The sequence below is a fragment of the Asterias rubens genome, chromosome 9 (genome assembly GCF_902459465.1).
Source record: "Asterias rubens chromosome 9, eAstRub1.3, whole genome shotgun sequence".
Classification (NCBI taxonomy): Eukaryota; Metazoa; Echinodermata; class Asteroidea; order Forcipulatida; family Asteriidae; genus Asterias; species Asterias rubens.
The window spans coordinates 19,310,485-19,323,162 of record NC_047070.1 but is presented as its reverse complement, the minus strand read 5'-3'; the positions used below and the strand labels follow the sequence as shown (position 1 = coordinate 19,323,162).

Below are 12,678 nucleotides of genomic sequence, written 5' to 3'. Positions count from 1 at the left end.
ATTCCCTAGATAAAAATTGTGCGGTTTTATTTGCCAAGCAAAGAGTCTCCTCTCCCTTGACCAAAACTTAGAAACACGTAAGGCTCCACTGGATATTTGCACTTGTAAATGCAAAAAGTTTGGTATTTAAGGCATTTCTACAAGGTACAAAAATATGTCATAGTGTTGAGGCCATTTAAAAATATTTGCCCACCGAAAAAGTTTCATAAAACACTATTTAAATTCACAATTCATAATGATCAAATCATGTGACTGAATATTTTGCTGAGCATTCTGGAAAAAAAAGAAGCCATGTGCCTTATATAATTTTCTAATGTTTTGGGAGATTTTAATTTTTTAACCCTCATATCAATATTATAATAAATATTAAAATTTAAACATCAGCTTGTTGATTCAATTATCACTGTTTATTTATACGCTTTATTATACATTTTAAGAAAAAAATGGGGAAAAAATTAATAAAAATCAGATTTGAAAGCTAATAATTATTCACACTTTTTATTAAATTATTTATTTTTGTTATTTTTTGCAAATTACCATGGTAATTTTTAAAGTTTCATTAAAAATATTTTGAATAAAACGAAGACAACTGCTGGCTATAGAGTCATACACAGAGTCTCAAAGAACACTTGTAGTCTTCCATGTATGGCTTCACCGGGAAACCATACTTTCTTGTTTGCCGTGAAAACAGGAAAAACTCAAAACAAATGGGGCCAGTTGAAGTCATCGAAGATCGGTGTGTAGTGTGAACATTTCAATGTCCATCAAGTTTTAATATAATGTTTGCATACTTCATATTAGCAAATAAAGATAATTAGAAAAAAGAAGAAAAAGGCATAATAGCGTGAAAACTGGTAAGAGGAGGATATAATTCGTACTTTCATGGCTTCCTATGTACGTTGTTGCATGACAGTCAACTGTCCCTTTCCAATGAAAACACTGGTTCAATATGTTGTCCATTCTCTAATATGAACACACAAAATAAACAAAATATCGACTTCATATTAATATTCTCTCAAGAAAATTTGTCTTTATTTTGTAAAAAAGAAACATGTAAAACACTTCAAACCATAAATTAAATTACACATAATGATTTCTTTGAAACTTGAAAACATTAATGGTACAATCGCCCCCCCCTTTTTTTTGGGGGGGGGGGGGGGGTATCCTGAACCATACAAAATAAAACAAAGCAATATCGTTCCCAAGAACAAATAATGACAAATCCAAGTATTGTGTATATATACTTTAAGCAAATGAAAAACTGTTTTCCAAATTAAGGAAAGTAATACCAGGTAAATAAGTAGTTTACCAAATAAACTTTAAAAGTATAAAGATTCTCATGCAAAAATGAGAAGATGTCTTTAAAGAAAGACTCTTTGTACTTTTAACAAAAAAGTTATAATGCTTCTTTAAAAATAGCTTTTATATAATATAAAACTATCCCAAAATCATATCAAACTATATATATTTAGACGAACAACTACAAATAATAAATCAAACATAAAATTGTCTTTTTCTCAGAGCAATTCTTTTGCAATCTAAAATAAACGCAATCAATACACTTTTTCTCATTGCACTTCGTAAAGATCAAGGGCAAATCTTTGTTGTCCTTATCTTAAAGGCAAACAAAAAGAGGAACAGATTTCTTAATTACTCTGTTTATTTTACTATTCCTTGTGAAACAACAAATAAATATTTTCTTAAAAATATATAAAACATGCCCATTAGCATTATCTTTGGCTTTGAACAAAACAAGTAAAAAATAAAGATTAAATAAAAAGTATTTAAAAAAAATATACACTCTACAACTGACAGTAACTATGTGTAACTTTTCTCATAAAACAAACTTGCTGGTATAGTTTAAACTCTTTAAGTAAAAAAGTATGGAAGGTTTTGTGTAATAGAAATCTTAAAATACTGTGCATGTAAAATACAACTCTTTTGAAAAATATACTACAAAAATGCATAATGCACAAAAAAGATGATTATTGCTCTCAGAACTAATTTCCGTCCATCTTACAAAAACTTAGAATCTGTGAAAGTAATAACAAGAAACAATGATTCTTAATTTGATTCTCTTCCCGTATCACTTTGCTTTAAGCACTTTCAATCTGAAAGAAACTTCAACTCATTGTTATTGACACCCGTTTTCAACACATTTCAGATTGAATTCTCCTGATTTCATAAATGTCTCGCTTCAAAAATATCTTCTAATTTCTTTCTTTTACAATAAACTTAATAAATGGCTCTATTAAAAGCTGGATTTTTTTTTGTAAAACACGAAAACAAATGCTGAAATGCGTAACCTTAAATTTAAAGGTTTTAAATCAAAATTAAAACCTTTTGGTTGCTTTGATGCTTTGAATGTAAACATACATTATCCATTTTCCTGGACAAACAGAGTGGAGTAAATAAAGGCATAACTTTATCAACATTTGTTTACTTTTTCATATTTCGGCAAAAACAAATTAGTGGTTGAGGTTTAATTTACTTTTTCAAATTTCGGCAAAAACAAATTAGGGGTCGAGGTTTATTTAACTTTTTTATATTTCGACAAAACAAATTAGTAGACGAGGTGCCCTTGCTTCGTTTTTGAAAGAGCAAGGGCACCAAGGCATTTTCTCCTTGGTGAAGGGCACCCTATGAGGACATTGTAAATTTCTACTGGAGCATTTCAAGGGCACCAAGGCAATGACCAGGGGGCATGGAGGCAACCTCCTTTGCTGCCTAAATGTTAATATCAATGGTTTCTGTAGTTTCTGAATACAAAGAGCAACTGACCTGGGAAAGTCAGAGTACACCACTAGGGAATTTCTTTTCAAAATTGTCAGTTCCTACTTCGAACACAATCGAGGCATTTACTACTTTTTGACCCTTCAAGAATGGAGTTTTTAATAGTTATAATGTCTGCTCTATTGTAGATTATCCTGAGGTTTAAGGAACTCTTGAAGCATGCTGGTAATCATGCACTGAGTCATCGACATGTCTCAGTGGAATGAATGGTACGTTATAAACAGGTCGTTCAATCAGACCTCGTGTGTTAGCTGGAATCAATGGTTGCCTAAGGTACAATCTTTGTGGATGATTCCTCTCAAAATCAGAAAGGCGGCCATTTTGAGGGGAGATACGAGTCCAAGGATGATTATCGTCTGATCTTGGCCTTGGGGATTGCGCAACACAAATCTTATGCCAATCACCCTGTGCTGAATCCTGCTTGCCTTCTAATTTTGTTGATTGAGATCCGGGAGGGCTATTCTTAGACCTCTCCAGAATGGAAAGGTAGTGCTCCTTCATAGATTGCCAAGATGCAAGCTTTCGCCCAAGTGACCCTTTTGAAGGGTCATTACTGATATAACCTGATATAATATAATCCATCTGTTTCTCTTGAATACTGGTGATATACCTATAGTGAGATAACAGTTCATCTTTGGTCTTCAGTGCCGACTCCACCTCCTTAAGGCGTTTCTCCATCTCTTGGAGATTCTTACAGTTGTCATTATTCATGGAGTACAGCTTGGTAGTAAACACATCCCGGGTGTAGGCCAGTTTGTCTTCATACTCTTTCTGTAGGTTCTGGTAAAGATTTTGCAGCTCTTTGTACACCTGTGTTTGGTTTCAAATAACAGACAGATCACTTTTAAAGCCATTGGACACTTTTGGTAAACAGTATTGTCCAAGGCCCACACTTCGTGTATCACAACTTCTATATAAAATAACAAACCTGTGAAAATTTAGGCTCAATCGGTCATTGGAGTCGGGAGAAAATAATGGGAAAACCCACCCTAGTTTCTGCACGTTTCGCCGTGTCATGACATGTGTTTAAAATAAATCTGTAATTCTCGATGTCGAGAATTGATATTGTTTTAATGTTTTCTCATAAAATAAAGCATTACATGGAATAATATTTCAAGAGAAGTCTTTCACCATTACCATTTGGTTTTGGTCTAACTGCGCCTTGGACACCCAGCAGGTTTTGGTTTTACTGCGCCTTGAACACCCAGCAGGGTGGATATAAGTGCGCATTACAAGTGTTCATTATTATTCTAAACTAACCTGTTGTGATTGGTTGGCAGCATGATGCTTCAGCTGCACCTCCATGTGCTGCATATTATGCAAGAGAAAGTTCTGCTGTTTCTTCATCTGGTGTAGCTCCTGTTGTACATGGTGAGTCAGATGCACTTGGTCAGAATTCTGTCAAGAGACAAATTGAAGAAGACACATGTATGATACACATTTAATCTTTATTTCAATCTGGAGTGGCGTTTTTTTCTATCAAATAGACTGACTTAAAGACACTGAACACTATTGGTAATTGTCAAATACCAGTCTTCTCACTTGGTGTATCTCAACATAAGCATAAAATAACAAACCTGTGAAAATTTGAGCTCAATCGATCGTCAAAGTTGCGAGATAATATTGGAAAAAAGCACACTTCACTGAATAACACATGTTCTATTTTTATGGTCAATTCGCACAAATTTACCCAAACCTTATAGTGTTGTAGCATTCTGTCCACCATATCTCAAAAAGGCTTATGGCCTTTATGGTCTGTGTGTACTATTTTCTGAATTGTTGTCCCTAAAACCATTTTGTTTCAAAGTGGTTATTACCTCTGGGTGGTGATATCTGATCTGTCTGGTATCTTGGGGTGTTGCTGGAGGATGCAGAAAATGACAGGAAGGTCGATGACAACTTCCAGTCTTGAGGAATCTGTAGCATGTATTGTTATTGTGCTCATTGTCCTACCAGAAAGTTGACAAATAAAAACATTATTTTATTTCAAGAAATCATGGCTGCTTTATTTATGGATCTTGAAGTCATCTTGCAAACATTCTGAAATTATATATTTTGGTTTGCGGTAACACCATGTGTGTATCTACTTGCCAGGAGAACTGTCTTGCTTTATTCTACTGCCACGGAGTAGATAATCGGAGGTTCAGGAGACTTCTCAGTTCTGAAAAGAACTGTCCTGCTTTTTAACTATTACCAGGGCAGATGGTATAGAAAACAGACTGGACTACTACTTTAACTTATAGGATCGTAATTAACTGTACTGCCACGGAGTCAGTTCTGAATTGGTCTCAACGTTTCGACTAGCTTGCTCTATTCATCGTCAGGAGACTGAACTTGGTCTTGTATCCTTCTTGGCCACAACATTATTGTTTTGAAGTTCTACAGAAAATAGGTTGTTTTATTCAATATTTTTTTAAGGTATCTGTTCTTTTTTTTTCTCTACCTACAGTGTCAGTCCCAATGATTTCAGAAAATGCTACGGGAAACAAACATCTATTTGTCCTAGGCCCAATAATTTATAACCACATCAATAGCATTACCCTGATTCAATTACCTGGTTATATTTGGGGCTAGGCCCAAGTCGGGCGTGCACAGAACTAGGCAGGAATCTCCTGTGACACAGACATTGGGGGAAAAACATTCAGTAACAACTTAAAGTCACAAGAAGTGAATGAAAACTATTAGACCGATCCACTAAGCTTCGCCCCATTGCGTATTGACCAATCACAAGGCAACTAAGGTCGGACAAATAAGGACCGACATACGTGCCCGTATATCTTGGCGCGCGCGGGAGAGTTGTGCAGAAAGGCATTGGAGAGCCCCTCGTGTTCTTGCTCACACATGCGTCATGGGCGGAGCCTACTTGATCGGTCTATTGCCTGAGGATCAGGAGTTGATGATTGAGGGTGCATCTCCTGACCCCGAATAAATGAGGAAATGAGTGAGCATCAAACTGACACCAGACCTAATACTTTTCGATAGCGACAAAGGCGATTGCCTCCATACCCCCTAGTCATCAAGGAGAAAATGCCGTGGTGCTCTTGCCCGTTCCAAACGAAGCATACAAGCCTGTGACACACATGTACCTTTCAGAATGGTTTTTGAATGATTCACTGTGACACCTCTTTGGCCTGGACATACTGTGGGTGTTGACTGGCGACTCTGATTTCCTTTTAGTTCTCTTCAAGCCACTTTCAAAGTTCCAATCCCTGTGGAGGAAAATAGAGCACTTTACAACAGTACTTTACTGTTACTATGCCCTTATTCCCACCCCTATTGATGTCTGTGCAGAGAGCTTAATTCTGATGAAAACCTACATCCAGCAACAGAGTCCAGCATTCTCCTGAAGATGATCAGAGCATACTGATAGAAACATTGGGTCGTTGACCACTGCTGCTCAAAAGAGACTAGACTGGAACTTGCACCCTCTGGATGAATATACCAGTGCTAAAGCTCTACCAAGTAAGCCTTTAGCGAACTCCCTAGATAGCCTAACTGATAAATACTAAAAGCCTGCACTTTTAATCTGGAGCATGCAGATTCACGCCCTGCTCTATCAATGTTTTCTTTGTTCAACCCCAAACCAAATTGTTGAACAATTTACTCAGTTCCGTTTTCCTTTTTATTTATTACTAAATATAAAACTAATGTGAACTTAAAGGCTCTACCTCTTCACTTCCTCCTCAAGATCCAGATGATCAATGTCGTTCTCATCGCACATGATTGACAGGATGTCGTCATTCATGTCTTGATCCATGTTGTCCGTCAGTCCATCATCGCTCCTTGCTAAATAAATGCCATACATGTAGATACACGTCTTAAATTAATAATCTTTATCATCATTGTCATGTGTTCTTCTTCAGCTAGCATGACGTAGAGTGTCGTGTCACTCATTATTTTTACCAAAAGGATATCTCAGTCGAGTAAATTAGATACTATTTTATTTCATAAAATAATGAAAAAGTGGTGGTGGATACAGAAACTTTTCCCAGTCTAATTTTACAATTAACTACAACATATCCAATTATTGTTCCAACTAAAAAAGAAATGGGGTAACTTTCCGTATGGCGCCACCACTTTTTCACTCATTTTTACAAAAAGGGATATATCAATGAGGTAAATTAGATACTATATTATTTCATATCGAATGAAAAAGTGGTGGCGCCATGCGGAAACTTTTCCAAGAAATGAAGAGGCTCAACGTTTGCAATGTTTTTAAATAGTTGTAGATCAGACCAAACCTTTATTTGTTTCTGGAACATTTTCCGCATTTTCCGCATCATCAACTTGTCCAGCCTTCTCACTCTCAGTCGTAGCAACATCTGCATGAGCATTATTGAGATGGTTGAAGAAAGCTTCCGTGATATCTTCACAATCTCCTACTTCGTCCAGCAGAACAACCTCCTCACAAGTACCTTCCGATTCATCACAATCATGCTCCTCGACATCTTCCGACAATGAAGCGATGATCCGCGGAGTTGAAGCGCCGTCAAGCCCGGGCAAATTTACACCGGAGTTGTCGCAGCCAACTTCTGTATCATTAGCAACACGGCCATTTCCACACGATCCGTCGGCCTCGTCAGTGCCGACTACAGATTGTGTAGTTTCAATTCCAAATGGACTGTCGGGTTGTGGGAGTGAATCTGAACTGCTTATCATCTCTTCTACGATCCTTGCATCAGCCATTATCTTGAAAATGTCACGGTACTTCCCATTGAGTAGTTAATTATTTCGTACAATGTTTTAAGTAGCGGGCAAGGCTAGCTATAGTTACAGCTGGCCGCGCGCTACTGCCATGTTTATGTTTCGCACGTGGCCTATGAATAGCGCCCTCAACAGTTTTAAAATAGAGACTTTAAATTTCATAAAGCCTGTATTTAAGCACAAACCTTGCTTAGCACAGACAGATATTGCTTAGCAGCAACTGGTAACCAGCCAAAAACCCATTAAATTTGTTATTGTTGTGACTATTGTCCCACCCAGTTATTGCGTAGCAAATAAATTAGCTAAGCAGTATTTTCTTCTGAATCCCGTCCCCCAACACAAAAACAACAACAAAAGACAACCAACAAATGTCAACACAGACTATTTAGCACTTTTTGAAAAATATTTATTTGAGAAAGGAATTTACGCCTTTTGAAAAACACACATTCATACAAAAGATTCAAGCCATTTGGTTTACAATTTTTGCGCTATGATATTGGTCATTTGAAAAACAACTCAAATATACAGCTTTCTATAAATGTTATTTCTGTATATTAAATCCTCAGAATCTGGATTTTCAGTCAGTACCAGCCTACAATTGGATAGCATTCTCATTCTGCTGTGTTTAAATAAATAATTGCCAACAGCAAGTCAAAAAGTTACACATCTTAAAATATTCATCAAGAAGTAAACTTGTAGTCATTAAATGCTAACCCAGCATTAATAATTTGGATTGCACTATCATGATATACAGGCAGCCAACGTTGAGGACAGCCCTGGAATTCTAAACTAACAGTGAAAATCACGTCAATTTCTACAAAGTGTTTTCTACATTAGCCGTACAGTCACTGAGTTTGGGTGTACCACCTTTCATCTTCAAGCAAACTTGAAACCTCAATTCTGATTGGTTGATCCATAGCAACAAGAGTGTGAAAGCTTTATATTGCATGGCCAATATGAAACCCTGTTATAGTCCTGTAATATGCGGCTCTTTAACCGTGCTATTGCGCTATTTAAAGCCATTGGACCCTTTCGGAACAGAAAAAAAGTTTACAGATTTACAAATAACTTACAGGGTTTACAGAAGGTACAGAAACAGAAGGTAGTGGTGAAAGACTTCTCTTGAAATATTATTCCATGAAATACTTTACTTTTTGAGAAAACATTAAAACAATTATCAATTCTCGACAACAAGAATAACGGATTTATTTTAAACCCATGTCATGACACGGCGAAACGTGCGGATACAAGGGTGGGTTTTCTCGTTAGTTATTTTCTCCCGACTCCGATGACCGATTGAGCCTAAATTTTCACATGTTTGTTATTTTATATATAAGTTGTGATACACGAAGTGTGGGCCTTGGACACTGCTGTTTACCGAAAGGGTCCAATGGCTTTAAGCTGTGTGTCAAATTTGCTTCAAGATAAATTTGTTATCACATGCTCTCTCGTCGAACATGGACAAAATGTAATGTGGCTGCAACCCTTATCCAAAGAGGCTACAATGGGATGCATATTTTACTCTTGCTTGAGTGGTAATAAACAACGACTTCACTTGATAATTGATGTTTTAAGCAAAATCCACTCTTTGATTGTGTAACAAAACTATCGTAAGTATAAAGTTACAGCAAACAAGAATTGTCTACAAATGCACCTTGACAACTTGTGATGCATCAAAACTTTTATGACAAGTTGAACATTTTCTTATTTTCTTTTGTTCAGGTAACAAAAGGCAACTTCTACACACCATGTGTGCACATGGTAACTTATACATGTTGATGGGCCCGTTGACATGGTAACCTTCTTTGGTTGCTATAGTATTACCACAAGCAGCGCAGGACCATCTGTTGGAGACTTCTTGATCTGAAGAAATAAATAGATACACTTGCATTGGACTTCAGTATTTTAAAATGTATAGGCCCATAAAGACTATTTCATTCGTAGTACTTTCATTCATCATTGGAACCTTAGAATGCTAGCACCTTTATTCATCATTTAGAACATTAGAATGCTGGCACCTTTATTCATCATTTAGAACATTGGAATGCTGGCACCTTCATTTATCATTAAGAATGCAAGATTAATCGCACCTTCATTCATCAATTAAAACGTAAGAGTGCTGGCACCGTCATTCATCATTAGAACATTAGAATGCTGGCACCTCTATTCGTCATTTGGAACCTTAGAATGCTGGCACCTTCATTTATCATTGAAAACTTTAGAATGCTGACAACTTCATTCAATTCCATTTCGAACTTTAGAATACTGGCACATTCATTTACCATTAAGAACCTTATAACACTGGCACCTTCATTTATCATTTAGAACTTTAGAATACTGGCACATTCATCAATCATTAAGAACATTAGAATGCTAGCACCTTCATCATTTAGAACCTTGGAATGCTGGTACCTTTATTCATTATTTGGAACAGTAGAATGCTGGCACCTTCATCATTTATTATTATTTATTATTTTATTTGCCATAACAGTTCAAAACATAATACATTGACAATAATACCCCGAGATGGGCAAGGGACAACAAAAGCAAATACATACTATGATCCATAGATCCATTTAGAACATTAGTTTTGGCACCTTCATCATTTAGAACATTGGAATGCTTGCACCTTCCTCATACTTAATAATTGTTTACCTGTGCTAGTACTGGAATGTGCCTTTCTGCTGAATGATGGTACCGAAGATAACGCCTCTTCCAAAGCTACATCCAGACTCTGAGATAACATGTCCTCATGACAGACTGTGGAAGCTGTGAATATAAACATAAAATTGACTTTAAAAAAAAAATCAACAACAAAACATTGACTTTTTGAGGCAGTAAAGTAACTTTGTTTTCATCATCAAGGGTGGGAAGATAATTTTAGACCATACCCATTCTCACAATTCTGAAAACCAGTATTAAAACCATTCCAAAGACTTTCTGAAATAATTTCAATTGGGCAATGCAATTTGGAATAAAACCTGTTTGTTCTTATTTTGAATACAGATCATATAAAGTACTTCCCACTTTCAATTTATAGGTTTTAGAAAGGATAACTAGTACTTAATCCAGGCCTGTATGCTTCGTTTTTGAAAGGGCAAGGGCACCAAGGCATTTGATTCTTGGTAAAGGGCACCTTATGAGGAAATTGCAAATTTGTACTGGAGCAATTCAAAGGCACCTTGCCTCACTGAAGTATCAGGCCTGTTAATCAACAAGTCTTGAATTTTATTAGAAGAAGTGAACCAAGCATTCCATCTGTACACCCCCCCCCCCCCATACCTTGGAGTGAAGACGAACTTGATGGTCCAGTATCAGAAACCTCTTCCTTATTCTTTGGGTTGGTAAGTAGTCTTCTCTTGGTCATAGAACGGTGGCTAGATTCTACAGGAAACTTCCTCTTTGATGTTGCACTAGAAATTCTGCTTTCTGGATATGAAGGTGTTCTACCTGAGGTACTGATGTTATTACTGTTGCTTTGATCAAGGTTTGGTGCTTTTAAAGGTTTCACACTATCCTCTTCTTTGATGAGTGAAATACATTTAGTTCTTGGATGACATACAAGAGATGCTGCTGTAGGTACATGTATTGCTTGGTTTGAGGTTCTATTACTCGATCTACCGACATCTCTAGCTCCAACTGACACGCTGTTCCCACCTTTTAGTATATATTGATCAATCCGCTCTTTCAGTATCACATTAGGAAGAGGTTTACTGTTCTGGGAGAAAGGTATCCCGGTAAATGGATCATTCGGAGGGCGCCCCCATACAGCCTCTGCTTCACTGTGTTTCGTCAAGGTTTCACTGTTTATGGTGTGACCAGATGGTAATAAAACTGGAAGTATCAGCATGTCATTAGTAATGGGGTCCATGAACTCCTCCGGGCAACCTTGTTCATTGACAGAATTTAGGACTTTCTTGGCGTGATGTCTCAAGGTTTCCTTGGTAGGCTCAGCTTTCTTTGTAACACAGTGAGGTTTCACCTTAGTCTTCAGTGGATTCTGAGAGTTTGCGACTTGCAGAACCCAATGAATCGTTTGCTTGGAGCAGTTTCTAGAAGGCTGTCCCAAAACTTGAACACATTTTATAGCGACAGATCCACTGATGACACGATTGATCCGCAGTGTCATGTGACTTACATTAGTCAAAGCACCAAATTGAGAGTTGCGTAGAAACCTTTTCACTTCCCCTGGTCTTGAAGAAGAGGGTTCATCTGAATGCCGATTACTTGTAGTCGGAGTATAAATTGCTTGGTAACCGTGATTTACAAAACAGAAACTTGTTGTGTTTTTGTCTGTGGAGAAAGCTCTGCCAACACTTGCAAACACAGCTTCCTTCTTTTCCGACTGCATACCACTTTGGTTTCTTAAAGATGGCTTTTCAGGACAATCTTTACGTTCTTTATCTTCAGGAGGAATTCCTTTTTGGTTGCTCATTGGTACGGAGGCTGTAAACACTTCTACCCCTCCTGACATCTGACTGCCTACTTTAGGATCAATTACAATCTTCTGAATCCATACGTTGAATCGAAACATGAGGTTGATGTCGACAGGGGGTTTGATGAAGCTCTCTGCAACAAAACCTTTGGGCTGGCCCCACATTGTCTTAGCCTTCCCAAGTAAGTTGTCTACTTCGTATCCATCTGCACTCACAGAACTTGTTGTGACTATTGTGCCATATTCATGACTGCAGAAGTTAATGGCCATGTTACCGTATAAGTTTGAAGAATCATGAAAAGCTGGCCTTCATCATTTCATTTTTTGTTTACTGTCTCCTCCCCCCTCTGGCTCTGCCTGCATGCATTGCATGCCATCTGCGTTTAGAATTAGATAAAAAGACATTGGAACAATTAGAAACATTAATATGAAATAAAATTAAACTGCTACTAGTGCTAGTTTTTCTTGTACACCTCACCTGTCTTGATGATATTTTAAATGTTTTACTTTGATTCCTTACCATGGAAGACCAAATATTGTGTTCTTCTAGCCCAGGTTCGTTGGACTCCTTCGTTGCATGTTAGCGGTTCTCGGTTCACGGTTATAGCGCCCTCTTGTGACAACTGCATCAGCCGATACAGAACATAGAACACATACAGTACAGGGAGGTTTCAAAATGTCTCCTTACTCGTTTTCTGAAGGTTAACCAGATTTTTTATTCACTTTCAGAAATTAGCGAAATGAGA

At 37.2% G+C, this 12,678-nt stretch overlaps 2 protein-coding genes across 4 annotated transcripts; both read right to left on the bottom strand.

The window, feature by feature from the left end:
* Window positions 1–1,151: 1,151 nt before the first annotated feature.
* On the bottom strand, window positions 1,152–7,597 carry LOC117295158. Of its 3 annotated transcripts, none has more exons than XM_033777726.1 (7): window positions 7,035–7,597; window positions 6,462–6,579; window positions 5,880–6,002; window positions 5,348–5,405; window positions 4,611–4,742; window positions 4,054–4,191; window positions 1,152–3,603 (listed from the first exon to the last, which is right to left on the bottom strand). In XM_033777726.1, the coding sequence occupies exons 1-7, from the start codon at window positions 7,477–7,479 to the stop codon at window positions 2,935–2,937; spliced, it is 1,683 nt and encodes a 560-aa protein (XP_033633617.1). In that variant the 5' UTR covers window positions 7,480–7,597; the 3' UTR covers window positions 1,152–2,934. The 3 variants fall into 3 exon arrangements, with proteins under 3 accessions (XP_033633617.1, XP_033633618.1, XP_033633619.1); XM_033777727.1 differs by having other exon boundaries at window positions 7,098–7,597; XM_033777728.1 differs by having other exon boundaries at window positions 7,209–7,597.
* A 1,268-nt stretch (window positions 7,598–8,865) lies between these two features.
* On the bottom strand, window positions 8,866–12,551 carry LOC117294539 (RING finger protein 37-like). The gene is made up of 4 exons (XM_033776992.1): window positions 12,453–12,551; window positions 10,780–12,309; window positions 10,153–10,266; window positions 8,866–9,360 (listed from the first exon to the last, which is right to left on the bottom strand). Exons 2-4 carry the CDS (start codon window positions 12,200–12,202, stop codon window positions 9,140–9,142), a joined length of 1,758 nt encoding a protein of 585 aa, XP_033632883.1. The 5' UTR covers window positions 12,203–12,309; window positions 12,453–12,551; the 3' UTR covers window positions 8,866–9,139.
* Window positions 12,552–12,678: the final 127 nt, after the last annotated feature.

Excerpts from the sequence above, each read along its gene's own strand:
- LOC117295158 (XM_033777726.1), bottom strand. The coding sequence starts at position 7,479 with ATGGCTGATGCAAGGATCGTAGAAGAGATGATAAGCAGTTCAGATTCA. Across the intron at positions 6,003-6,461 it reads CTTGAGGAGGAAGTGAAGAG|GGATTGGAACTTTGAAAGTG; the intron begins GTAGAGCCTTTA and ends TTTCCTCCACAG. Across the intron at positions 4,192-4,610 it reads TCAGATATCACCACCCAGAG|AATTCTGACCAAGTGCATCT; the intron begins GTAATAACCACT and ends GTCTCTTGACAG.
- LOC117294539 (XM_033776992.1), bottom strand. The coding sequence starts at position 12,202 with ATGGCCATTAACTTCTGCAGTCATGAATATGGCACAATAGTCACAACA. Across the intron at positions 10,267-10,779 it reads AAGTTCGTCTTCACTCCAAG|CTTCCACAGTCTGTCATGAG; the intron begins GTATGGGGGGGG and ends TTATATTCACAG. Across the intron at positions 9,361-10,152 it reads ACATTCCAGTACTAGCACAG|ATCAAGAAGTCTCCAACAGA; the intron begins GTAAACAATTAT and ends TTATTTCTTCAG.